Genomic DNA, 27,379 nt, shown 5'->3' with positions numbered 1-27,379 from the left:
GGAGGGGGAGGAGCAGTGGGGAAAGCGGTGGGGCTAGAGGGGGGTGAGGGGTGCAAGAGGGGGGAGGGAGGAAGGGTGGAGAGGGGGGAGAAGTGAGGGGGGTGAGTAAGTGGGGGCGTGGGTGGATGGGGGGGGAGAGGAGAGAGGGTAGGAAGGAAAAAATTGGAGGTAGGGTGAGGGAAGGGGGAGGGTTGAAGGGAAAATAATGAAACAGAGGAAAAAAGAGAATAACAAGTAAAAAGCAATGCATGTAAATACAGAGCAAGCAAGTAGGAAAGCTAGGCATAGCACAGCAAAAGAGAGCAAAGCAAAAGAAGGCAAAGAATGACAAAAAGCAACCTTGCAGGAATGGAGGAATCTGGCCAGAGCTGTGCCCCTGCTTGCCACAGGAGCTGCGCGGGAGGAGAAGAATGTGGGCCAAAAGGTAAGAGGAGCTCCTTTGGGTTCTGGGCTTGAAGCAAAGCTGAGAAGCCATGCCCGGGAGGAGGTGTGGGTAGCTACAGGCCACCTTGCTATCTCCCCAGGAGATGAGGTGTGTGGGCTAGGCACCGGGCAGGAGTGCTGGCCAGAAGCAAGCATCTCTGTGGAGGAGGGCAAAGGGCGGAGGAGGTTCAAGGGTAGCTACCGGGCATGGCCTTGCTCAGCAAGGGGAGGAAAAGCCTGAAGGGCACGAGAAGGGGACAGAGAAGGGCAGGCAGTAGGCGTGAAGCTGTGAGCAGAGTAGAGAGCAACTTGGCGGAGCAGCAAGCAGAGTAGGCAAGTGCTGAGGTTTGGCGTGAGTAGCAGCAAAAGCCCATAGCATCAAGAAGCAGGAAGTGAGGAGAAGGTAAGTGAAGGGCAGGCAAGGTAATGGGAAGCAAAGGCAAGGGGAAAGGGGAGGGTAAGGGAGAAAGAGGGGATGGGGAGGGGAGGGGATGGGTGAAGAGCAGAGCGGAGGGAAGGGCTGAGGGGAGGGCTGAAGGCAAACCAATGATGAAAAAAGAAAAGAAAAAATAAGAACAAAAAATATGAAATAAGAGAAAAAAGAAAAGAAAAATAAGAAAAAGAGAAAAAATGAAAAGAAAAAAAATGAACAAAAAAGAGAAAAAAGAGAAAAGAAAAAAAAATGAACAAAAAAGAGAAAAAAGAGAAAAGAAAAAAAATGAACAAAAAAGAGAAAAAAGAGAAAAGAAAAAAAATGAACAAAAAAGAGAAAAAAGAGAAAGAAAAAAATGAACAAAAAAGAGAAAAAAGAGAAAAGCTAAAAAAAGAAAAAAGATAAAAAAGAAAAAAGAGAAAATAGAAATAAAAAAGAGGACAGAAAAATATGAAAAAAAAGAAAAAAGAAAAAAAGAAAAGAAAAAAATAATAGATGAAAAAAGAGAAAACGAAAGGAAAAATGGTTAATGGCAAGAGAAGAAAGGTAAAGAGAAAAGAAGAAAACAGCCAAGTCAAAAAGTAAAGAATAACTCGAAGGAAGGAGTGGATGGCAAGAAATACAGGGAAAGCAATGCATAGCACAGCAAAGCAAAGCAAGGCAAAATAGCAGCCAAAGCCACGAGAATCAAGAAGTCAGTGAAGAGCAGGAAAGGTAAGTTTCCCTTAAAGCAAGGGGGAATGGTAGTGGATGGGGGCAAAAGAGAGGGGAGGGGAGGGGAGGGGAAGTGAAGGAGTGGGGGGAGAGGGGGAGGAGCAGTGGGGAAAGCGGTGGGGCTAGAGGGGGGTGAGGGGTGCAAGAGGGGGGAGGGAGGAAGGGTGGAGAGGGGGGAGAAGTGAGGGGGGTGAGTAAGTGGGGGCGTGGGTGGATGGGGGGGGAGAGGAGAGAGGGTAGGAAGGAAAAAATTGGAGGTAGGGTGAGGGAAGGGGGAGGGTTGAAGGGAAAATAATGAAACAGAGGAAAAAAGAGAATAACAAGTAAAAAGCAATGCATGTAAATACAGAGCAAGCAAGTAGGAAAGCTAGGCATAGCACAGCAAAAGAGAGCAAAGCAAAAGAAGGCAAAGAATGACAAAAAGCAACCTTGCAGGAATGGAGGAATCTGGCCAGAGCTGTGCCCCTGCTTGCCACAGGAGCTGCGCGGGAGGAGAAGAATGTGGGCCAAAAGGTAAGAGGAGCTCCTTTGGGTTCTGGGCTTGAAGCAAAGCTGAGAAGCCATGCCCGGGAGGAGGTGTGGGTAGCTACAGGCCACCTTGCTATCTCCCCAGGAGATGAGGTGTGTGGGCTAGGCACCGGGCAGGAGTGCTGGCCAGAAGCAAGCATCTCTGTGGAGGAGGGCAAAGGGCGGAGGAGGTTCAAGGGTAGCTACCGGGCATGGCCTTGCTCAGCAAGGGGAGGAAAAGCCTGAAGGGCACGAGAAGGGGACAGAGAAGGGCAGGCAGTAGGCGTGAAGCTGTGAGCAGAGTAGAGAGCAACTTGGCGGAGCAGCAAGCAGAGTAGGCAAGTGCTGAGGTTTGGCGTGAGTAGCAGCAAAAGCCCATAGCATCAAGAAGCAGGAAGTGAGGAGAAGGTAAGTGAAGGGCAGGCAAGGTAATGGGAAGCAAAGGCAAGGGGAAAGGGGAGGGTAAGGGAGAAAGAGGGGATGGGGAGGGGAGGGGATGGGTGAAGAGCAGAGCGGAGGGAAGGGCTGAGGGGAGGGCTGAAGGCAAACCAATGATGAAAAAAGAAAAGAAAAAATAAGAACAAAAAATATGAAATAAGAGAAAAAAGAAAAGAAAAATAAGAAAAAGAGAAAAAATGAAAAGAAAAAAAATGAACAAAAAAGAGAAAAAAGAGAAAAGAAAAAAAAATGAACAAAAAAGAGAAAAAAGAGAAAAGAAAAAAAAATGAACAAAAAAGAGAAAAAAGAGAAAAGAAAAAAAATGAACAAAAAAGAGAAAAAAGAGAAAAGAAAAAAATGAACAAAAAAGAGAAAAAAGAGAAAAGCTAAAAAAAGAAAAAAGATAAAAAAGAAAAAAGAGAAAATAGAAATAAAAAAGAGGACAGAAAAATATGAAAAAAAAGAAAAAAGAAAAAAAGAAAAGAAAAAAATAATAGATGAAAAAAGAGAAAACGAAAGGAAAAATGGTTAATGGCAAGAGAAGAAAGGTAAAGAGAAAAGAAGAAAACAGCCAAGTCAAAAAGTAAAGAATAACTCGAAGGAAGGAGTGGATGGCAAGAAATACAGGGAAAGCAATGCATAGCACAGCAAAGCAAAGCAAGGCAAAATAGCAGCCAAAGCCACGAGAATCAAGAAGTCAGTGAAGAGCAGGAAAGGTAAGTTTCCCTTAAAGCAAGGGGGAATGGTAGTGGATGGGGGCAAAAGAGAGGGAGGGGAGGGGAGGGGAGGGGAAGTGAAGGAGTGGGGGGAGAGGGGGAGGAGCAGTGGGGAAAGCGGTGGGGCTAGAGGGGGGTGAGGGGTGCAAGAGGGGGGAGGGAGGAAGGGTGGAGAGGGGGGAGAAGTGAGGGGGGTGAGTAAGTGGGGGCGTGGGTGGATGGGGGGGGAGAGGAGAGAGGGTAGGAAGGAAAAAATTGGAGGTAGGGTGAGGGAAGGGGGAGGGTTGAAGGGAAAATAATGAAACAGAGGAAAAAAGAGAATAACAAGTAAAAAGCAATGCATGTAAATACAGAGCAAGCAAGTAGGAAAGCTAGGCATAGCACAGCAAAAGAGAGCAAAGCAAAAGAAGGCAAAGAATGACAAAAAGCAACCTTGCAGGAATGGAGGAATCTGGCCAGAGCTGTGCCCCTGCTTGCCACAGGAGCTGCGCGGGAGGAGAAGAATGTGGGCCAAAAGGTAAGAGGAGCTCCTTTGGGTTCTGGGCTTGAAGCAAAGCTGAGAAGCCATGCCCGGGAGGAGGTGTGGGTAGCTACAGGCCACCTTGCTATCTCCCCAGGAGATGAGGTGTGTGGGCTAGGCACCGGGCAGGAGTGCTGGCCAGAAGCAAGCATCTCTGTGGAGGAGGGCAAAGGGCGGAGGAGGTTCAAGGGTAGCTACCGGGCATGGCCTTGCTCAGCAAGGGGAGGAAAAGCCTGAAGGGCACGAGAAGGGGACAGAGAAGGGCAGGCAGTAGGCGTGAAGCTGTGAGCAGAGTAGAGAGCAACTTGGCGGAGCAGCAAGCAGAGTAGGCAAGTGCTGAGGTTTGGCGTGAGTAGCAGCAAAAGCCCATAGCATCAAGAAGCAGGAAGTGAGGAGAAGGTAAGTGAAGGGCAGGCAAGGTAATGGGAAGCAAAGGCAAGGGGAAAGGGGAGGGTAAGGGAGAAAGAGGGGATGGGGAGGGGAGGGGATGGGTGAAGAGCAGAGCGGAGGGAAGGGCTGAGGGGAGGGCTGAAGGCAAACCAATGATGAAAAAAGAAAAGAAAAAATAAGAACAAAAAATATGAAATAAGAGAAAAATAAAAAGAAAAATAAGAAAAAGAGAAAAAATGAAAAGAAAAAAATGAACAAAAAAGAGAAAAAAGAGAAAAGAAAAAAAATGAACAAAAAAGAGAAAAAAGAGAAAAGAAAAAAAATGAACAAAAAAGAGAAAAAAGAGAAAAGAAAAAAATGAACAAAAAAGAGAAAAAAGAGAAAAGCTAAAAAAAGAAAAAAGATAAAAAAGAAAAAAGAGAAAATAGAAATAAAAAAGAGGACAGAAAAATATGAAAAAAAAGAAAAAAGAAAAAAAGAAAAGAAAAAAATAATAGATGAAAAAAGAGAAAACGAAAGGAAAAATGGTTAATGGCAAGAGAAGAAAGGTAAAGAGAAAAGAAGAAAACAGCCAAGTCAAAAAGTAAAGAATAACTCGAAGGAAGGAGTGGATGGCAAGAAATACAGGGAAAGCAATGCATAGCACAGCAAAGCAAAGCAAGGCAAAATAGCAGCCAAAGCCACGAGAATCAAGAAGTCAGTGAAGAGCAGGAAAGGTAAGTTTCCCTTAAAGCAAGGGGGAATGGTAGTGGATGGGGGCAAAAGAGAGGGGAGGGGAGGGGAGGGGAAGTGAAGGAGTGGGGGGAGAGGGGGAGGAGCAGTGGGGAAAGCGGTGGGGCTAGAGGGGGGTGAGGGGTGCAAGAGGGGGGAGGGAGGAAGGGTGGAGAGGGGGGAGAAGTGAGGGGGGTGAGTAAGTGGGGGCGTGGGTGGATGGGGGGGGAGAGGAGAGAGGGTAGGAAGGAAAAAATTGGAGGTAGGGTGAGGGAAGGGGGAGGGTTGAAGGGAAAATAATGAAACAGAGGAAAAAAGAGAATAACAAGTAAAAAGCAATGCATGTAAATACAGAGCAAGCAAGTAGGAAAGCTAGGCATAGCACAGCAAAAGAGAGCAAAGCAAAAGAAGGCAAAGAATGACAAAAAGCAACCTTGCAGGAATGGAGGAATCTGGCCAGAGCTGTGCCCCTGCTTGCCACAGGAGCTGCGCGGGAGGAGAAGAATGTGGGCCAAAAGGTAAGAGGAGCTCCTTTGGGTTCTGGGCTTGAAGCAAAGCTGAGAAGCCATGCCCGGGAGGAGGTGTGGGTAGCTACAGGCCACCTTGCTATCTCCCCAGGAGATGAGGTGTGTGGGCTAGGCACCGGGCAGGAGTGCTGGCCAGAAGCAAGCATCTCTGTGGAGGAGGGCAAAGGGCGGAGGAGGTTCAAGGGTAGCTACCGGGCATGGCCTTGCTCAGCAAGGGGAGGAAAAGCCTGAAGGGCACGAGAAGGGGACAGAGAAGGGCAGGCAGTAGGCGTGAAGCTGTGAGCAGAGTAGAGAGCAACTTGGCGGAGCAGCAAGCAGAGTAGGCAAGTGCTGAGGTTTGGCGTGAGTAGCAGCAAAAGCCCATAGCATCAAGAAGCAGGAAGTGAGGAGAAGGTAAGTGAAGGGCAGGCAAGGTAATGGGAAGCAAAGGCAAGGGGAAAGGGGAGGGTAAGGGAGAAAGAGGGGATGGGGAGGGGAGGGGATGGGTGAAGAGCAGAGCGGAGGGAAGGGCTGAGGGGAGGGCTGAAGGCAAACCAATGATGAAAAAAGAAAAGAAAAAATAAGAACAAAAAATATGAAATAAGAGAAAAAAGAAAAGAAAAATAAGAAAAAGAGAAAAAATGAAAAGAAAAAAAATGAACAAAAAAGAGAAAAAAGAGAAAAGAAAAAAAAATGAACAAAAAAGAGAAAAAAGAGAAAAGAAAAAAAATGAACAAAAAAGAGAAAAAAGAGAAAAGAAAAAAAAATGAACAAAAAAGAGAAAAAAGAGAAAGAAAAAAATGAACAAAAAAGAGAAAAAAGAGAAAAGCTAAAAAAAGAAAAAAGATAAAAAAGAAAAAAGAGAAAATAGAAATAAAAAAGAGGACAGAAAAATATGAAAAAAAAGAAAAAAGAAAAAAAGAAAAGAAAAAAATAATAGATGAAAAAAGAGAAAACGAAAGGAAAAATGGTTAATGGCAAGAGAAGAAAGGTAAAGAGAAAAGAAGAAAACAGCCAAGTCAAAAAGTAAAGAATAACTCGAAGGAAGGAGTGGATGGCAAGAAATACAGGGAAAGCAATGCATAGCACAGCAAAGCAAAGCAAGGCAAAATAGCAGCCAAAGCCACGAGAATCAAGAAGTCAGTGAAGAGCAGGAAAGGTAAGTTTCCCTTAAAGCAAGGGGGAATGGTAGTGGATGGGGGCAAAAGAGAGGGGAGGGGAGGGGAGGGGAAGTGAAGGAGTGGGGGGAGAGGGGGAGGAGCAGTGGGGAAAGCGGTGGGGCTAGAGGGGGGTGAGGGGTGCAAGAGGGGGGAGGGAGGAAGGGTGGAGAGGGGGGAGAAGTGAGGGGGGTGAGTAAGTGGGGGCGTGGGTGGATGGGGGGGGAGAGGAGAGAGGGTAGGAAGGAAAAAATTGGAGGTAGGGTGAGGGAAGGGGGAGGGTTGAAGGGAAAATAATGAAACAGAGGAAAAAAGAGAATAACAAGTAAAAAGCAATGCATGTAAATACAGAGCAAGCAAGTAGGAAAGCTAGGCATAGCACAGCAAAAGAGAGCAAAGCAAAAGAAGGCAAAGAATGACAAAAAGCAACCTTGCAGGAATGGAGGAATCTGGCCAGAGCTGTGCCCCTGCTTGCCACAGGAGCTGCGCGGGAGGAGAAGAATGTGGGCCAAAAGGTAAGAGGAGCTCCTTTGGGTTCTGGGCTTGAAGCAAAGCTGAGAAGCCATGCCCGGGAGGAGGTGTGGGTAGCTACAGGCCACCTTGCTATCTCCCCAGGAGATGAGGTGTGTGGGCTAGGCACCGGGCAGGAGTGCTGGCCAGAAGCAAGCATCTCTGTGGAGGAGGGCAAAGGGCGGAGGAGGTTCAAGGGTAGCTACCGGGCATGGCCTTGCTCAGCAAGGGGAGGAAAAGCCTGAAGGGCACGAGAAGGGGACAGAGAAGGGCAGGCAGTAGGCGTGAAGCTGTGAGCAGAGTAGAGAGCAACTTGGCGGAGCAGCAAGCAGAGTAGGCAAGTGCTGAGGTTTGGCGTGAGTAGCAGCAAAAGCCCGTAGCATCAAGAAGCAGGAAGTGAGGAGAAGGTAAGTGAAGGGCAGGCAAGGTAATGGGAAGCAAAGGCAAGGGGAAAGGGGAGGGTAAGGGAGAAAGAGGGGATGGGGAGGGGAGGGGATGGGTGAAGAGCAGAGCGGAGGGAAGGGCTGAGGGGAGGGCTGAAGGCAAACCAATGATGAAAAAAGAAAAGAAAAAATAAGAACAAAAAATATGAAATAAGAGAAAAAAGAAAAGAAAAATAAGAAAAAGAGAAAAAATGAAAAGAAAAAAAATGAACAAAAAGAGAAAAAAGAGAAAAGAAAAAAAATGAACAAAAAAGAGAAAAAAGAGAAAAGAAAAAAATGAACAAAAAAGAGAAAAAAGAGAAAAGAAAAAAAATGAACAAAAAAGAGAAAAAAGAGAAAGAAAAAAATGAACAAAAAAGAGAAAAAAGAGAAAAGCTAAAAAAAGAAAAAAGATAAAAAAGAAAAAAGAGAAAATAGAAATAAAAAAGAGGACAGAAAAATATGAAAAAAAAGAAAAAAGAAAAAAAGAAAAGAAAAAAATAATAGATGAAAAAAGAGAAAACGAAAGGAAAAATGGTTAATGGCAAGAGAAGAAAGGTAAAGAGAAAAGAAGAAAACAGCCAAGTCAAAAAGTAAAGAATAACTCGAAGGAAGGAGTGGATGGCAAGAAATACAGGGAAAGCAATGCATAGCACAGCAAAGCAAAGCAAGGCAAAATAGCAGCCAAAGCCACGAGAATCAAGAAGTCAGTGAAGAGCAGGAAAGGTAAGTTTCCCTTAAAGCAAGGGGGAATGGTAGTGGATGGGGGCAAAAGAGAGGAGGGGAGGGGAGGGGAGGGGAAGTGAAGGAGTGGGGGGAGAGGGGGAGGAGCAGTGGGGAAAGCGGTGGGGCTAGAGGGGGGTGAGGGGTGCAAGAGGGGGGAGGGAGGAAGGGTGGAGAGGGGGGAGAAGTGAGGGGGGTGAGTAAGTGGGGGCGTGGGTGGATGGGGGGGGAGAGGAGAGAGGGTAGGAAGGAAAAAATTGGAGGTAGGGTGAGGGAAGGGGGAGGGTTGAAGGGAAAATAATGAAACAGAGGAAAAAAGAGAATAACAAGTAAAAAGCAATGCATGTAAATACAGAGCAAGCAAGTAGGAAAGCTAGGCATAGCACAGCAAAAGAGAGCAAAGCAAAAGAAGGCAAAGAATGACAAAAAGCAACCTTGCAGGAATGGAGGAATCTGGCCAGAGCTGTGCCCCTGCTTGCCACAGGAGCTGCGCGGGAGGAGAAGAATGTGGGCCAAAAGGTAAGAGGAGCTCCTTTGGGTTCTGGGCTTGAAGCAAAGCTGAGAAGCCATGCCCGGGAGGAGGTGTGGGTAGCTACAGGCCACCTTGCTATCTCCCCAGGAGATGAGGTGTGTGGGCTAGGCACCGGGCAGGAGTGCTGGCCAGAAGCAAGCATCTCTGTGGAGGAGGGCAAAGGGCGGAGGAGGTTCAAGGGTAGCTACCGGGCATGGCCTTGCTCAGCAAGGGGAGGAAAAGCCTGAAGGGCACGAGAAGGGGACAGAGAAGGGCAGGCAGTAGGCGTGAAGCTGTGAGCAGAGTAGAGAGCAACTTGGCGGAGCAGCAAGCAGAGTAGGCAAGTGCTGAGGTTTGGCGTGAGTAGCAGCAAAAGCCCGTAGCATCAAGAAGCAGGAAGTGAGGAGAAGGTAAGTGAAGGGCAGGCAAGGTAATGGGAAGCAAAGGCAAGGGGAAAGGGGAGGGTAAGGGAGAAAGAGGGGATGGGGAGGGGAGGGGATGGGTGAAGAGCAGAGCGGAGGGAAGGGCTGAGGGGAGGGCTGAAGGCAAACCAATGATGAAAAAAGAAAAGAAAAAATAAGAACAAAAAATATGAAATAAGAGAAAAAAGAAAAGAAAAATAAGAAAAAGAGAAAAAATGAAAAGAAAAAAAATGAACAAAAAGAGAAAAAAGAGAAAAGAAAAAAAATGAACAAAAAAGAGAAAAAAGAGAAAAGAAAAAAAAATGAACAAAAAAGAGAAAAAAGAGAAAAGAAAAAAAATGAACAAAAAAGAGAAAAAGAGAAAAGAAAAAAAATGAACAAAAAAGAGAAAAAAGAGAAAAGAAAAAAAATGAACAAAAAAGAGAAAAAAGAGAAAAGAAAAAAATGAACAAAAAAGAGAAAAAAGAGAAAAGCTAAAAAAGAAAAAAGATAAAAAAGAAAAAAGAGAAAATAGAAATAAAAAAGAGGACAGAAAAATATGAAAAAAAAGAAAAAAGAAAAAAAGAAAAGAAAAAAATAATAGATGAAAAAAGAGAAAACGAAAGGAAAAATGGTTAATGGCAAGAGAAGAAAGGTAAAGAGAAAAGAAGAAAACAGCCAAGTCAAAAAGTAAAGAATAACTCGAAGGAAGGAGTGGATGGCAAGAAATACAGGGAAAGCAATGCATAGCACAGCAAAGCAAAGCAAGGCAAAATAGCAGCCAAAGCCACGAGAATCAAGAAGTCAGTGAAGAGCAGGAAAGGTAAGTTTCCCTTAAAGCAAGGGGGAATGGTAGTGGATGGGGGCAAAAGAGAGAGGAGGGGAGGGGAGGGGAGGGGAAGTGAAGGAGTGGGGGGAGAGGGGGAGGAGCAGTGGGGAAAGCGGTGGGGCTAGAGGGGGGTGAGGGGTGCAAGAGGGGGGAGGGAGGAAGGGTGGAGAGGGGGGAGAAGTGAGGGGGGTGAGTAAGTGGGGGCGTGGGTGGATGGGGGGGGAGAGGAGAGAGGGTAGGAAGGAAAAAATTGGAGGTAGGGTGAGGGAAGGGGGAGGGTTGAAGGGAAAATAATGAAACAGAGGAAAAAAGAGAATAACAAGTAAAAAGCAATGCATGTAAATACAGAGCAAGCAAGTAGGAAAGCTAGGCATAGCACAGCAAAAGAGAGCAAAGCAAAAGAAGGCAAAGAATGACAAAAAGCAACCTTGCAGGAATGGAGGAATCTGGCCAGAGCTGTGCCCCTGCTTGCCACAGGAGCTGCGCGGGAGGAGAAGAATGTGGGCCAAAAGGTAAGAGGAGCTCCTTTGGGTTCTGGGCTTGAAGCAAAGCTGAGAAGCCATGCCCGGGAGGAGGTGTGGGTAGCTACAGGCCACCTTGCTATCTCCCCAGGAGATGAGGTGTGTGGGCTAGGCACCGGGCAGGAGTGCTGGCCAGAAGCAAGCATCTCTGTGGAGGAGGGCAAAGGGCGGAGGAGGTTCAAGGGTAGCTACCGGGCATGGCCTTGCTCAGCAAGGGGAGGAAAAGCCTGAAGGGCACGAGAAGGGGACAGAGAAGGGCAGGCAGTAGGCGTGAAGCTGTGAGCAGAGTAGAGAGCAACTTGGCGGAGCAGCAAGCAGAGTAGGCAAGTGCTGAGGTTTGGCGTGAGTAGCAGCAAAAGCCCATAGCATCAAGAAGCAGGAAGTGAGGAGAAGGTAAGTGAAGGGCAGGCAAGGTAATGGGAAGCAAAGGCAAGGGGAAAGGGGAGGGTAAGGGAGAAAGAGGGGATGGGGAGGGGAGGGGATGGGTGAAGAGCAGAGCGGAGGGAAGGGCTGAGGGGAGGGCTGAAGGCAAACCAATGATGAAAAAAGAAAAGAAAAAATAAGAACAAAAAATATGAAATAAGAGAAAAATAAAAGAAAAATAAGAAAAAGAGAAAAAATGAAAAGAAAAAGAGAAAAAATGAACGAAATGAATAAAATAGAGAAAAGAAAAAAGGAAATGAACAAAAAAGAGAAAAAAGAGAAAAGAAAAAAATGAACAAAAAAGAGAAAAAAGAGAAAAGCTAAAAAAAGAAAAAAGATAAAGAAAAAAGAAAAAAGATAAAATAGAAATAAAAAAGAGGACAGAAAAATATGAAAAAAAAGAAAAAAGAAAAAAAGAAAAGAAAAAAATAATAGATGAAAAAAGAGAAAACGAAAGGAAAAATGGTTAATGGCAAGAGAAGAAAGGTAAAGAGAAAAGAAGAAAACAGCCAAGTCAAAAAGTAAAGAATAACTCGAAGGAAGGAGTGGATGGCAAGAAATACAGGGAAAGCAATGCATAGCACAGCAAAGCAAAGCAAGGCAAAATAGCAGCCAAAGCCACGAGAATCAAGAACTCAGTGAAGAGCAGGAAAGGTAAGTTTCCCTTAAAGCAAGGGGGAATGGTAGTGGATGGGGGCAAAAGAGAGAGGAGGGGAGGGGAGGGGAGGGGAAGTGAAGGAGTGGGGGGAGAGGGGGAGGAGCAGTGGGGAAAGCGGTGGGGCTAGAGGGGGGTGAGGGGTGCAAGAGGGGGGAGGGAGGAAGGGTGGAGAGGGGGGAGAAGTGAGGGGGGTGAGTAAGTGGGGGCGTGGGTGGATGGGGGGGGAGAGGAGAGAGGGTAGGAAGGAAAAAATTGGAGGTAGGGTGAGGGAAGGGGGAGGGTTGAAGGGAAAATAATGAAACAGAGGAAAAAAGAGAATAACAAGTAAAAAGCAATGCATGTAAATACAGAGCAAGCAAGTAGGAAAGCTAGGCATAGCACAGCAAAAGAGAGCAAAGCAAAAGAAGGCAAAGAATGACAAAAAGCAACCTTGCAGGAATGGAGGAATCTGGCCAGAGCTGTGCCCCTGCTTGCCACAGGAGCTGCGCAGGAGGAGAAGAATGTGGGCCAAAAGGTAAGAGGAGCTCCTTTGGGTTCTGGGCTTGAAGCAAAGCTGAGAAGCCATGCCCGGGAAGAGGTGTGGGTAGCTACAGGCCACCTTGCTATCTCCCCAAGAGATGAGGTGTGTGGGCTAGGCACCGGGCAGGAGTGCTGGCCAGAAGCAAGCATCTCTGTGGAGGAAGGCAAAGGGCAGAGGAGGTTAGGCACTCGGAAGGGTTATTTAAAAATAACAAAAAAATTGTGAAATGAAGAAAGAAATGAGCTAAATAATGCTAATAAGTATGCATAATGGATTGCAACAAATTTCATGAACGCAAATATGAAATTTTACTGTGTAGAAGTGTGTGAGGACCCCTGACTGGTGAGTGATCCTGGCATGGAAGAAAGAATTTTGCCAGTTTTAGGGGAATTGATATTTTACCTGTAGCCATGGAGAGCTTGTTTTTTGGAGAGAGCTGACCTGGTTCTTCATCTTGTTTGTGCTAATATTTGTTTTGCTTGCAGGTGTTCCACTTTGGCTTTGTATGACACAGTGGACGAGAGGGTACGGCGTTCAGTGGAACAAACGCTGCAGACCCTGGGGAGAATCAAAGCAGGAGAGAGGAAACGTGCCCTTTGCAGCAGGGGCCGTTGTGCTGGCATTACCCATCGCATCCACTGCTGCTGTGGTCCTTTCTTTCCTTTGGGCAGTTGGCTGTCTCTCAAGGTGTTGTCTACAATAGGTGCTTGTTTGTGTATCCATGTGAGGCTGTTGAATAAAATTCCTACCTCTGTGTTCTGCTCTGGGTGCGTGGTTTTCTTGCCTCTGCTCCTGAGGCATCCCGACTGTCGGATCCAAACGTACCCTGGGACCGACAGACAGACAGACAGCCAAGGCAGGCAGGTGCTGCGATGCCAACCGTCCAGCCAGCCAAGGCAGGCAGGCACATGTGTGTGTGTTTGCGCGTGCGTGTGGGTGTGCGCAAGGGTGGGGTTGCACATGTTTTGTGTACACGTGGGTGCACAAGGGGAGGGGTTACACAGCTGTGAGTAAGCACATGGAGAGTGTAAGGATGGAGTTGCACACGTGTGTGTGCAAGGGTTAACAAACTGGTGGGGTTGTGCAGGTGCGTGCATTCACAGGGCTGTGCAAAGTGTTGGGGTTGTGCATGTGGGTGAGTGCGCAAGGGCGGGGTGGTACAGGTTTGTGCACGCAAGTTGTGAGTGCAAGGAAGGGTTGCACACATGCCTGTACACAGGGGTGTGCAAAGGGGTGGGGATGCACAAGTGTGTGCATAGAAGTGGTTTTGGGCAAGGATGGGCTTGCAGGTGTGTGCATGCACGTGGGTGTGTGCAAGGGTCGATTTAGATCTGTGTGTGCACGGTTGTGCAAAGGGGTGGGAGTGCACAGGTGCGTATGAGCATGTTGGAAGTGTGTGAACAAGGTGGCACATGTGTGTGTTTGCCCAGGGGAGCTCAGAAGTGTGGGGTTGCACACGTGCATGTGTAATCAGATGTCTTCTTCAAGATATTTGCCCATGCATGTGGAAAGGAATGGGGTTGCATATGCTTGTGAAAGCAAACGAGGGTGTGCAAAGGGGTCTGGGTGGTGCACATGGGTGTCTGTGCATGGAGGTAGACAGAAGGTTGCATACATGTACGTGTGCACAGTGCTATGCAAATGGATGGGGTTACACAAGTGTGTGCGTGCACGTGTTTGTGTGCAAGGATGGCCTTGCATGTGTGCGTGCACAGGGGTGTGCAAAGAGGTGGGGCTGCACATGTGCACACGCATCTAGATGTTTCCAGGATGGTATTTGCATGTGAGTGTGCAAAAGGGTTGCGTTGCACACGTGTCTGCATTTACATGTATGTCTGCATAATCATGGTTAGGAGCATCGGGGTCTTTGCACATGGCTGCATGGTTTTGCATACATTTGCATGCATACGGGTGGTGTGTGCACACGGGTGTGCAAGGATGTGCTTGCATGTGTGTGACTGCACAGGTATGTGGGAGTACACCTTTGCACTTGTGTGTATGGTTCTGCACACATGCGCATTCATATGCGTGTGCAAGGCTGTGCTTGCACGTCTGCATGCAAATGGAGGCATGCAAGGTGCTGTTTGCAAGTGAGCGTGCAAAGGTGGCCCATGTGGGTGTGTGTTCATATGTGTGTGCAAATATGGGCTTGCACAGCTATGTGCAAAGGGATGCGGTTGCAATGTCTGCACATGGGTTTGTGCAAGGGCAGGGTCGCACAGCTTGGCCACAAATATGCCAAAGGGTTGAACCGCACGTGTTCATGCACGCACGTGGCTGTTTGCACACAGGAGTGCAAAGGATGTGCATGTGTGTGCAAAGGTAGGCTTGAAATGTGTGCGTACAGATCGCTGTGTGTGTGCCAGGAGGTGCTTGAACATGGATGTGTCATTTTGCACACGTGTGTACATGCATGTAGATGTATGTGTGCTCATGGATGTCAGCAAAGGTGTTCTTGCACATGTGTGCACGTGTTTGCCTGTGGGTGTGTGCAGGTGTGTGGATACACATGCGTGTGCACGTACAGGGGTGTGTGCAAATCGGTGTCTGCATGTCAGTGCTTGTTTTTTCACACGCATGTGCGTGCACAGGGGTGCACCAGCACTGCCCCAGAAGAGTTTTCTGGGGGAGGCAGAACTCACACGAGACTGCTGGAGAGCACAGGGCCGGGAAGTACAGCTCTGCAGCACTGCGCGCTGCACAGCAGCCTGCAGGACGGCACGGAGCACTGCTGCGTCGGGGTGTTGGGACGCGGGGATGAGGCACTGCACAGAACACACGTTCACACACACAGTCGGCCAAAGCGAGCGTTTAAGCACTGCTGTGCACAGCTACTGATCCGCCAAGAGGTCCCAAAAGGACCATCAGCCAGCACAGCTCGGATTGGCTGTAAAGGGAGGGACTGGTTGGCTCAGGGCCTTGCGGGCATCCCCATGGAGGCAGCGGTGTCCTCTGCCTGAGTTACCTCACCCTGCTGCCCTCCTGACATGTCTGTATGCCCTGAGCCGGATCACGCACTCTATGCGTGGCCAGCGCGTGAATGCACAGTGCAGCGCAGGGGGGGCAGCCAATCCACAGCTCGTTGCTGGTGCCTCCTCACTGTTACCAAAACACAACAGCGGCCCCGTTGCCGAGTTCCTTCATCACTGCAGTGTGATTTCTGTGCACTGTACGGTTTGTTCTGCATGTGGGTCTTCAGATAGTTGCAGTTTCAGTACGGTTACTGCATATCTGCAGCCGCGCTCGTGACACCGAAGTTCAGTTCAGTTCAGTTCAGGCAGTAGGTTGGAAGGTTCCCCTCGGGCAGTCGCACAGTCCGTACACAGCCGCTCAAACCAGGAGAACAGCATCAGCTCGTTTTTGGAGAGGGATGGGTGGGGCCGGAGGCGGTGCCCCTGGAACGCTGCCACCACCCGTGCAGGGCCTGGCGAGAAGCCCAGGTTGTGTCCACTGCCCACTCACTCGCTGCTGGGGGATTGCTGGCACAGGGGACACCTGGGACCAGGACTGAGGCGGTGACCCGTGGCAGTGCTGCTCTGGATGAGGCGGTCGGTGTGGACACGGCCATTGAAGTTCCACAGAGGCTGCAGGTGATGTTGTGGCAGACGGTGGGCACAGTGACAGCCAGCGTGTCCACAGGGCTGACAGTCACGCTGAGGCTGAAGTCTGTGACAGGGAGGATGGTGTCACCTTTGTGAGCCAAGCACGTGGCCCGGTGCGTGTCCCTCCCTCCTTCCTCGTTCTCCATCCCTCCCCCTATCCATCCCTCTCTACTTCCACGTTGTCCATCCGTCCTCTTCTCCATCCCTCCTTTCACCTCCCACCTCCCTCCCACTGCCACCTCCCAGTGTGAGTATGTGTGGTGACTGAAGCCTTTATTCTTCTTTTTCTTTGCTCAGGAGTTGGGTAACGAGCTGGGCCTTCCAAAGGCAAGAATTTGGACTCTTCTTTTTCAGACTATTTTAGCTCCTGTGATTCTGAAATGGTAGAAAGTACAAAGAGCATGCCAGCAGGACAGAAATGCAAGAAAATGAATGCAGAATCTGTTTCCTGTGTTTATGATCCAGTTTTGCTATCCCACTTAGCATTTTCAAATGTAACTACCTATCTAGAATTCATGATAATCCTATACAAGTAAAAATAAAATGCATTAATTATTAAATTTGAAAGCATTCAAAGCAGAAATCTGTTTTCACTATTCCTCCCTGTTCCACTGCAGTTATTAGCAACGTTCTGCAGATTCTGAAATGTTTTGCTGTACAATATATATATACATATATATACATACATATATATAATATATATACATATACAAATGTATATTCAGCAATGCTGAAGCCAAATGTATTGTGAAGTGCCTCACCTTCATTATAATTTGTATTTCTGAGTCAAAAGAAATATATATACAGAAAAACGCAACACAAAATTCAGTAAGAAGCAGAGGCAAATTTGCTCTCAAAGGTCACATTCTGGACTCTCCTGTTGCCTTCAATGGACTCAACAACAGGCAATTTAGAAACTCCCTTTATACCCTGCTTTATGACTTTCATTCACCGTGGGTCAAAGTGGCTACGTGTAAGCAAAAATGCAACTTTCATTACAGACTTTCAAAAAAGTTGTTTAAATTCGATTGAGCTTCAGTTCCAAAATAAAATTGCACGGGAATCAAGGAAACGAACTGTAGTGAAGTTTTCCTTCTGGGTCAGATTAAAACAGCAGACTGAAGGTCTTGTAATTTGAATGCTCCATCTCAAAAGTGTGCTGAGATAAGAATATCCGTAATCTGTATTCATGTGGTTCATTTTAGCCAGGAACTCCAAACTGCACATACAAAAATCCACCAGCTGTGTCTGACAGCGATTCAATAAGAAAATAATGATCACAGAGGGACCATTTAAGGCCACTGAAGTAAAGCCATTTCTGAGATGTGATATGTCTGTCTCTTTACCTGATAATAACAACAGGAAAATAAAACAAAAAAATAATACAGCATTATTTTTTTCTCTGTATTTGAAAGGTGATCCAAAGTTTTTGTTCGCCTAAAAACAATCTTATTCAAGACAAGGCTCTGGGCAGCCTGGTCCGTCAGTTGGTGACCCTGCACATAGCAGGGGGTTGGAACTGGACGATCTTTGAGGTCCTTCTCAACCCAGGCCATTCCATGATTCTAACACCAACACAGAACTACCTCCAAACCGGCAGCGTGCGACTGCTTGGAGACTGACTGTGCCAGTCGGCCAGACCTACAGGAGGAACCATTGGACAGTGCTGAGGATTCCTGGGTTCATCCGACAGAAGCAGTGTTGTGAGACGAGGCAACCGTAAGGCAGGATATGCAGTAACTGCTACTGACCAGGTAATCGAACAACCATTGCCTGTGGGGACTTGGCTCAGAAGGCTGCAATAACTGCCTTGACAAGAGCCTTAAATACATGGTCAGATGCTAAACATGCTTTTGGGGTGGAACACGCTCATAGTGCCCTCTGGAAAGAGCAAGGATTGCTCACACACAAGGAAAACATTCAGTATGATGTACATCTACCAAAGAGCATGGCTATTATACTCTGTAAAGGACACCAGAAAGGTAGCACTGTACAGGAAACTGGAGATAAGATGGCGGATCAGGTGGCAGAACAGGCAGTTGAAGAAGGCTTTAATTCCAGACGGTAAACTTAAAATCTCTGAACCTGAGTCAGAACCTGTAAAATATCCTACGGAGGATAGGAATCTAATTAGTGGTTTAGAAGGGAAGAGAGCAAGCTGACAGATGGGTTCACGCCCAGATGGACACATTGTTGTGCCCGTTAGTATTGTATGGAAATTGGTTCTAAGGGAAGATAAGAAAACATACTGCGGGAACAGAGACTACCAAGTACAATCCTAGTACCAGGAACAGGGTACAAGTGGGCCTACTGGGAAAGGGAACCTGCCAGGGCAACAATGGCAAATTGATTTCTCAGAACTCCCAAGAAAAGGCGGGGGGGGGGGGGGGGGGGGGGGGGGGGGGGGGGGGGGTATACTGCTGTATGTTGGTCCTGATAGCTTTTTAGGGTGGCTGGAGGCATTCCCTTGTAGGACTAATAAGGCATGTGAGGTAAGTATTGTTGCAGGAGGTTATTCCAAGATGCCGGGGTCTGCCAAGGAAAGTGCACCGTCAAAAGTTAAACTCATCAAGACAAGATGAGCTGGTTACTAATTTGCTTTATCTCAATGTACGCAGGAGGTGTTCTGGCCTGGGAAGAGAGCTCCTTTTACAGTGTAATTAGTAACTGTGCTAAGACTTCAAACTTCTCTGATTGCTGGATCTGCACATGACTACCACAGGCAGGGATGGACGTACCATGCTTTGGGGTCCCGTCACTAAATTGACCTGCTCAGCACAAATATAAAAGCGGTCAGAGGGAGCCCATTTGCTTAGGGGAAGGTGAGGAAGCTGCTGCTAACGGCACTATTATTTTAGGACCAAAATTCAACCTTGTATTTGGAGCACATAATGGGATGACCCAACTTGTAAGTAGATGCATGAATGACTCCACATATTCCCCCTTATCCTATCCTTATCCTAATGCATATGTAAGCAGCTTGTTCTTTAAGTATGTGCCTTGCTTGCCCTCCAGTATGCAGGCTAGGTGGGAATACCCCCTCTGCATCCAGCGTGTGTGCAGCGCTGATTAAACATACCTGCTTTATAACTACTCTGTGGTTATAGAGTTTGATTCCTGCACATCAGTTGGAGATAGAAGTTGGGAGCTTGGGGAGGATGGGGAAGGAGGATTCCTTGGGAATACAGCTGGTGAGGAATGGAGTTGGATTTCAGCACCAAACCAGTACTTTTGGCCCAATGGGACACACAGCATTGTAGAACGATCCATCCCAGATGGGAACAAGGCCACAAGGCACCATCTTCACAGCTGATCAGAGAGAAGTCTAGGATGGTTTGGGGTTGGGACAGTTACCCTGAGAACTGCTGTTACCCCACTGACATCACAGCAATGAAGGGGAGGGGCAAGGAGGGGGCCCTCCCTCTGCCCCACTTTACCTCATTATCCTCCTTCCCACCTTAAACAGGGCATCCAACTGAGGGGTTTGGGACCCCTCCCTGCCCCACTGGACCCCGTAAACCTGATAGGTGGGCAACGGACCTCACTGACCCATTCTACTCCATAGAGCCCAATCCCTCCTGTAAGAAAGGGACTCATACGGCAAGGACTTCTCTCACCCCACATCCCACTAAAAGGGGGCAACAGACCACCATACCCAAGATCCATCCTGCACCACAGACCCCATCACCCCATCCCAAATGGACAGAGGATCCAGGGATCCAGCACTCCCCATGCCAGAGCCATGGAACTGAGCCTCCTCCAAAGGTTCTGGGTTCTGTAGCAGCCAAGAGAGTGGCTCCAGCCAATGGGACGTGGGTTCTGTACCCGCAGGGCCACCGCCACTGGTTCCCATGGAGGGAGTGGGGCCTGGGGGCACACTGGTCTTTGAGGCAGAAATCATATTTTCCTGTTGATCTCTCCACCCACCTGTATTTACATCCACCCTTTCATCCAACAATCCAATGATCCTTCAATCCGTTTTTCCATCCATCCATCCATCCATCCATCCATCCATCCATCCATCCATCCATCCATCCATCCATCCATCTAACAGTTCTCTCCTCTGTTGATCCCTCTGTCCATCTATTTCTCTCTCCAGCTCTCCCTCTGCACAAATCCAAGCAGCCTCCCCCCGTTACCCACCACAACCTCCTCTGGAGCTTTGGGGGATCTCCCCATAGCAGTGCCTTCAGGCATTTCCTTGCAACCCTGCAAGTGCTGATTTTCTGGTCCCTCTCCCTCACATCACCCCATCCCTGTGATCAAAAGCCCTCACCATTCTTAGGTTAAAGCCTCCCTTGTGAAGCTGCCATCCTACTGATGAAAATATCCTCACCTCTCTTAGGTAGGTGGGTCCCATCCCTTCCAAGCAGACACCAATCTGCAAAGAGGTCCTGCAGACACAGAACCCAAGGCCCTGCCACCAGCACCAGTCCTGCAGCCAAGGACTGGCACGCACCACCAGTGCCCTCCTTTCACACCTGTCCCACAGCACCACCTGGGCCCCCACACCCTGGACTACCAGCCCGAGAGCTCTGCAGTTGCTTTTGATGCAGTATTACCTGTGCCCACCTTTCTTCCTGGTCGCCTCGCACAGTGAACCACACGAGGTGTAAGGTTGGGTGCACTGCATTCATCACTTGGAGGCATCTCAGCCTCCTCACCAGCACTGAGGTCGGTGGAGCTGCGGTGGAGCTGTGAGCCCTTCTGTGGGGCAGGAGCGTCCTCTGCTGCCAGGATTCTCCAGCTTCAGTCCGTCACCAGATGCAAGGCTATGCCACAGGGCGACAGCGAGCCTGCAGCTCAGAAAAGCCCCGAGCACTGCAGAGACAAGCAGGCAGTCTGTGATGCCTTCAGAGCGTTATTCACCAACAGTTACAAACACCTGCAAAAGCAAACAAGAACCACATTCTGCAGTGATAAGAATGCACAGCTTAGCAGACAGGAGCGTAGGGCTTAGGAGAAAGCTGTATTTCAGAGGTTGGTAGGGAATTTCACATCACACAAAGGCACCAACCAAAAGCAGAGTTTCTAACAGCAGTGTTATCCAGGAGTCCCAGCAGATGGTGCTGGCACATTTGGTATGTGACCCCATAACAAGGCAGCTTAGGATGAGGCATCAGGCAGTGCTGATGACACGCTTTATGGACAGGTCATGCTTTAATAGGTGCCGTTCCAATGGCAGCAATTAATTGAGAGCAAAGGCTTGACGCACAAACCTGATGATTTACACTCCCACCAGTCAAGGCAGACAGACCAAGACTATGAGGCTGACCTGTAACCAGGCTTGGGACGCAGCCTTGAGAAAGGGGGAATGCTGACAGCGAATGGGAGCTGACTGCCTAGAAGGGCTACAAATATTCTTGGGAACAAGTTGGCTGGGCTGGTTAGCAGGGCTTTAAACTAGAGATGGTGGGGGAAGGGGATGTACTGGGTGACAGAGAAGACCACAGGAATGCTTTCACCTTGGGAGGTGGTAAGGGAAAACCCCAGTCTTGCCCTGGAGGTATTAGGGAGGGCTCCTCTGATAAGGCAATGAGGCCAATAGCCAAGCTGAAGTGCCTCTATACCAATGTACACAGCATGGGAAATAAACAGGAGGAGCTAGAAGCCATGGTGCAATTGGGAAAGTATGATCTAATTGCTATCATGGAAACATGGTGGGATGAATCCCACAGTTGGAATCTCCTGATTGAGGACTACAGGCTTTTCAGAAGGGATAGACAGGGTATGAGGGGTGACCGGAGTTGCTCTCTATGTTAGGAAGTGGATAGATTGTGAAGAACTGTGTCTGAGGAACAGTCACTATCAGGTCAAGAGCTTGTGGGTGAAAATCAAGGATCGGTCCAGCAAAGGGCATCTAGTGGCTGGGGTCTGCTACAGGCCATCAGATCAGGAGGAGGCTGTGGACAAGGCCTTCTTGCTTCAGCTGCAGGAGGTGTCGCGCTTTCGGGCTCTTGTCCTGATGGGGGATTTCAACCACCCAGATATCTGCTGGGATAGTGGCATGGCGGGTGGCAGACAATCCGGGAGATTCCTGGAGTCTGTTGAGGACAGCTTCCTGGTCCGGGTAATAGATGGACCAACCCGAGGTGAAGCCTTACTGGACTGGGTGCTCATTAATGAAGAGGAGAGCATTAGAGAGGTTAAGATTGGAGGCAGCCTGGGCTGCAGTGACCAGGCCTTGGTAGAATTTGTGATCGTGAAGAATGCGGGCCTGGCAAAAAGCAGAGCTAGGACCCTGTGCTTTAGGAGAGCAAACTTCCGGCTGCTCAAGGAACTGCTGGATGGGATCCGCTGGGAAACGGTCCTTAAGGGCATGGGTACAGAACAGAGCTGGCAGCTCTTGAAGGACACCCTTCTGAGAGCACAATGGCTCTCCATCCCCCAGCAGAAGTCAAGCAGGGGAGGCAGGTGACGGTCATGGCTGTGTAAGGACCTGCAGCTTAAACTGTGAGAAAAGGGGGAACTGTACAGAAGGTGGAAGCAGGGTTGTGTATCCTGGGAGGAATACAGGGCTGTTGTCCGTGTGTGTAGAGATAGGATTATGAAAGCCAAGGAGCAGATGGAGCTGAACTTGTCAAGGGATGTGAAAGATAACAAGAAGGGGTTCTACAGGTACATAGGCAGGAGGAGACAGGCCAAGGAGAGTGCTCCCCCTCTGATGAAAGGCAATGGGGAGCTGGCTTCCTCAGACATAGAAAAAGCTGAGGTACTCAATGAGTGCTTTGCCTCAGTCTTCACGGGTGGTCAGGCTTCCCACATCCGCCAGGACCACAAGCCTCTAGGTGAGGGTGTGGGGAGTGGTTTCTGTCCCACTGTAACGGTGGAACTGTGTTCTGGGCTGCATTAAAAAAGGGGTGGCCAGCAGGGAGAGGGAGGTGATTGTGCCCCTCTACTCAGCTCTTGTGAGGCCCCATCTGGAAGTACTGAGACCAGGCCTGGGGCCCCCAGCACAGGAAGGATGTGGAGCTCTTGGAGCAGGTCCAGAGGAGGGCCACTGAGATGATCAGAGGGCTGGAGCACCTCTCTTATGAAGAAAAGTTGAGGGAACTAGGCTTACTTAGTTTGGAGAAGAGATGGCTCCGGGGAGACCTCATTGTGGCCTTCCAGTACTTGAAGCGAGCATACAAACAGGGGGGGAGCAGCTGTTTACAAGGGTGCATAGTGATAGGACAAGGGGGAATGGTTTTAAACTGAGACAGGCGAGGTTTAGGTTGGATATCAGGAAGAAGTTTTTCACCCAGAGGGTGGTGACACACTGGAACAGGTTGCCCAAGGAGGTTGTGGATGCCCCATCCCTGGAGGCATTCAAGGCCAGGCTGGATGTGGCTCTAGGCAGCCTGGTCTGCTGGTTGGTGACCCTGCACATAACAGGGGGTTGAAACTCGATGAATCGTTATGGTCCTTTTCAACCCAGGCCATTCTATGATTCTATGATAGCGCGGCTGAAGTCCCTTCTGCAGTCACTGGGGCAGCTTTCCCACCTCCAGACCTACAGGCAACATACACACAAAGTGCAGCACGGCTGTTTGTGCTCCACACTCAGAGAGCAAGTTGTCAAGTTAGAGCTTTGCAAGGACCATGGAGGTGCGGCACTGATGGACATGGTTAGTGGGCATGGTGGGAATGGGTTGGGGTTGGATTTGGTGACCCTAGAATCATTTAGGTTGGAAAAGACCACTATGACATCAACACTGATTGTACTTTAGATGGGTTCTTTTGGAGGGGTTTCATTATCTTCCAAAAGCTGAAGCCAGGCTGCATTCTCTCCATATAATGACAAAGTTAATTCCTCCCTCTGCAAATTCCTACATTCTGCATCCAAATTTGCTTCATTTGACAGGATTTACTGGTAAATGCAGAAGAGAAGGACAGCTTGCAAGGAAATAACAAAGCCAAAATAGATTTGGTTAAAGCTAGTAAAACAAGGCTTTTTTTTTTTACTAGGGTAAAACGGAACTGCCATTACCCAACCAGAGAATTAATTAATCAAAATCACTACTCATAGCAATTAATGAGAGAAACAAACAAACAAACAAAAACCTGAGAGAAATCCTTATGATCCCCTCCTTCCCATAACGCGGGACGTACACCAGGAATCCTTCAATCCTCACTGCCACAGAGCTTCAGCAGAACGTTCCTGTAGTCTCCTGAGCAGTCTCCCTGGGAATATAAAGGTGAATAAATGAGAAGAAAGAAGGGAAAAGTGGAGGACAGAGAGAGGAGCAGGGACAATAAAGAGGAGAGCAGAGAAGGAGAGGAGAGAAAAGATCGAGCAGAACAAAGAAAAAAGGGAAGAGAGGAGCTTGTAAGGGGGAAGAACAGAAGAGTGATGAATGAGAGGGGGGGAAGAAAGAGGGCAAAACAGAAGAGAGGATACGCGTAAGGAGAGCTGATCTAAAAATGGCAAGGGAAAGAAAGAGAGGGCGAGGAGAACAGACGGAACAGCAGAAGAGGGAAGGGCAGATGGAGGAAGAAGGGAAGGAATGGTGCAGAGAAAAGAGGGAGAAGAGTGCAGAAAAACAGAAAGTAGAAGAGAGGAAGAGAGAAGGCCAGAGCAAACTGACTTACTGAGAAAGGAAAAAAAAAGGAATATGAATAATTTTTAAGTTCTACTGAAGCAGAATTCTTCTTAAGACACAGAATTCTTTTGCAGTGCTTGTATTCTTCTAGACAATTTAAGAAGATTCAGGAACATTTTCAGTATGTCTTTGTAATGTCTGCCTAATCTCAGCCACTCTAAAACACCCAACAGGTGTCAAGGGGGGATCATCCCCTTAAAAGCACACAGCAAATCCCACTTTTTGTGTCTAAGATCAACAAGTTTACCTTAATGAAGGAGTAGAGAGACTTCCCATACATAGTCAGGAGTTCTCTTCCGATATCCAGCATATCTATCTTGAAGCGGAACACCACCACTCTGATCAGAGTGTTGCCATCTGTTCCCAGGCCCTAGGAAGCAAAGCAACCACGTACAGCTAACACAGAACCTTCTGGAGAATCACCAACAGACACAAAGGTCTCAGTGCCCGGTCTTGCGCAGGAGCTGTTCTTAGTTAGAGCATTTCTGCATTAATGGAGCGATCCATTAGCAGCTTGCTCCTGAGTATGACTATTGCCCCGATGTGCAGAAAAGCCTGAGCTTTCCTAGAAAAGCCAGTTTCCTGACTGGCTGCAGCTCCCGTCTCATGATTGCCATGATGCTGCTGACTCGAGCATGAAAATGCGAGAAAGAAGCAAGCAATCTTACTCCACAATCTGTTTACCTTCATGGATTTATACAGTCTTTCAGCAAAGTACGCAGGCTTGTTTCACACACACTTTACTGTAAGGAGAGACAAGAACAAGAGAATTAAGGTCAGAAAAGCAGGAGGTTTTCCACATCGCTGCGCAGCACTTTCATGGTGCCGCTGTTTCTTCTGTCAAGATGCAACTCCAGGCTAGCAAACAGCAGGTGCAGTGCAGGCATCCATAGTCAGTGACACGCTGGGAGCTGACGTCTCTGTGCCTGGTGCACAGCAGTATTTGCGGGAAGGCTTCCATGCCTCTGCCCAAGCATCCTTTGATCAAGCACGCTGTACTATAAAGCACAACACCTTCTCACCCAATTGGGTCTGTAAAGCATAGAATCATAGAATGGTTTGGGTTGGAAGGGACCCCTAAGATCATCTTGTTCCAACCTCCCTGCAATTGCCAGGGACACCTCCCTCTACACCAGGGTGCTCCAGGTCCCACCCAGCCTGGCTTTGTGCCCATAACCAAAGACAAACCATGTCTGAAACTATGTAACAGCCAATCAAGGGAACTCACGGCACCTCTCATCATTTCATTACTTTGTAGACAAGGTTTAAAAGCAGGGCACTCACCCACAGCCAGCAAAGCATCTTCCAGGTCTCCTGACACCTCGGATTTAATGCTGTCTGTTATGTCCTCCTTAGCAATGCCTCCATATACATCAAAAACTAGGAAGAAGAGTCCATGGCAGAACGTCAGAGTGATGCAAAGCACCGCTTTGCAACAACAAGCTCCTCATGTGCTGCATGAAGGCTGTATGATTCCTGCAGCATTGTCAGCTGAATCAGGACCGTCCCACAGAAGTAATTCATTTTCACTGCTGACGGTCCTGCTAATTGCCCTACCACAGCCGTTACCATTTTCAAGACCTGCTACTTCATGCTGGCAGATGAATGTCTTAGCTCCTCTCCCCCCTGCCCCAATGGCAGTCACACTTCATGATCTCTGCTTTCCATGCTGGAGCAGCAGCAAGTTCTATGTAGGGTTCTGAAGTCCCTTTCAGCCTCAGGAGGGAACAAAACAGCCCAAGTGGAATGGATGCAATGGGGCTCTCTCGAGGACACCTCATATCTCAGAAGAGTTTGCACTTCCTGAACACCTATGAAGCTCCTACAAAAGCATCACGCACAAACAAGGAAGGAAAGAAAAACCCAGGGCACCGCGTGAGTGCGGCTGTTGGTGCCCATCGACGACCCCGAGAAGGTGATCTGCGTGGGGCTGAAGTACCGCGACCGCTGCCTGGAGCAGGACGTCAAGGTACCCACGGAGCCCCTCATGGTCAGCAAGTTCCCCAGCGCCATCGCCGGGCCCCAGCCACCCGCCCAGAGACCCCGCTCCCTCACCTACGGGCAGCCAACAGCTCGCCGCTCTCCAGGAAGGCCCGCATGGAGCGGGGCAGGGCGGGCTCGGTCTCGCTGAGGTCCACCACATCCCCGCCCTCCTTCTCCTCTCCTTCCTTCTCCTTCTCCTTCTCCTCCTCCTCCCCCTCCTCCTCCTCCTCCTCCTCCTCCTCCTCCAGCCCCAGCCGGGGCCCGGCCGCCCCGGGGCCGTGGAAGCGAAGCAGGCACATGGCGGCGGGCAGCGCCGCGGACAGCCGGGCCGGGGCCATCCGGGATGTGCGCGGTGATGACGCAATGACGGTGCGACGACGGAGGGAAAGGCCCCCGCGCGGAGTGCCCGCCCCCCTCGGCGGACCGACCAATGGGAGCGCGGAGCAGGAGGGGCGGCCGCGGACCCGGAGCCGCCATGATGGCGCCGGCGCGATGGTGGAGCTGCGGGGTTCCGTGCGGGAAAGCGGTGCTCCGCTGCTCCACGTCCCCGCCGCCGCCTGCCCCGTGCCTCGGGGATGCCGGGCGGTCAGGGGAAGGCGGCGCAGGGGCACCGCCGTCGGCCCCGTCCGTCCCCCATCAGAATCCAGTCTGTCCTCCGGAGAGGGAACTGAGCCGTCCTCCGTCATTGCAGTGGGGTACTGCTGGGCTGTGAGAAGCGGCGGCTGACCACAAGCAGCGGGACCCGCCCGGCCTCTGGGAGCAGCTCCTGGCTGAGCCGAGCAGCCCCGAAAGAGAGGGACTGATCCCGCGGGTCGAGACGTGTTCAAGCCTGGCAGAGAGTCAGGCGGGCGCCTTCGGTTCTTGCTTGGCTCAAATCAGCAGCAGCGCGTGCTGAGCTCCTGCCCCGCAGGTGGAGTCCCCAACTCCCGTTTTCCTTATCCCGGTCTGTCCCCGTGCGGAGCTCCCGGAGCCGCGTGAAGCCGACACGGAGCTGCTTCGTGTTGGCCCCGAGGAGGGGAGCTGTGAGGGGGGAACGATTGTTAGGATGGAAACTGGTTGGGAATATGGACATTTCTCTGCTTATTGCTCTTTATGTGAAATGATTAAATGCTGAACATTCGTTTTTCTACATTTCTGCCTGCAGTTGTTTCTGCAGCTCCAAAGACCCTCCCACTC

At 49.0% G+C, this 27,379-nt stretch overlaps 1 protein-coding gene across 21 annotated transcripts; it reads right to left on the bottom strand.

The window, feature by feature from the left end:
* Positions 1–14,826: 14,826 nt before the first annotated feature.
* Positions 14,827–27,375, bottom strand: LOC107049643. Of its 21 annotated transcripts, none has more exons than XR_005839318.2 (7): positions 26,280–27,375; positions 25,505–25,600; positions 24,468–24,589; positions 23,682–23,801; positions 20,198–20,520; positions 15,875–16,010; positions 14,827–15,699 (listed from the first exon to the last, which is right to left on the bottom strand). XR_005839318.2 is itself a non-coding variant. In XM_040646590.2 (5 exons), the coding sequence occupies exons 1-4, from the start codon at positions 26,887–26,889 to the stop codon at positions 23,742–23,744; spliced, it is 888 nt and encodes a 295-aa protein (XP_040502524.1). In that variant the 5' UTR covers positions 26,890–27,375; the 3' UTR covers positions 17,019–20,520; positions 23,730–23,741. The 21 variants fall into 21 exon arrangements, 1 of the variants encoding a protein (XP_040502524.1); XR_005839328.2 differs by having other exon boundaries at positions 20,208–20,520; XR_005839331.2 differs by lacking the exons at positions 14,827–15,699; positions 15,875–16,010 and adding exons at positions 16,379–17,744; positions 24,905–24,963 and having other exon boundaries at positions 20,208–20,520; positions 24,468–24,590.
* Positions 27,376–27,379: the final 4 nt, after the last annotated feature.

The sequence above is a fragment of the Gallus gallus genome, chromosome 12 (assembly GCF_016699485.2).
Source record: "Gallus gallus isolate bGalGal1 chromosome 12, bGalGal1.mat.broiler.GRCg7b, whole genome shotgun sequence".
Lineage (NCBI taxonomy): Eukaryota > Metazoa > Chordata > Aves > Galliformes > Phasianidae > Gallus > Gallus gallus.
This window is presented reverse-complemented; position numbering and strand designations above follow the sequence as displayed.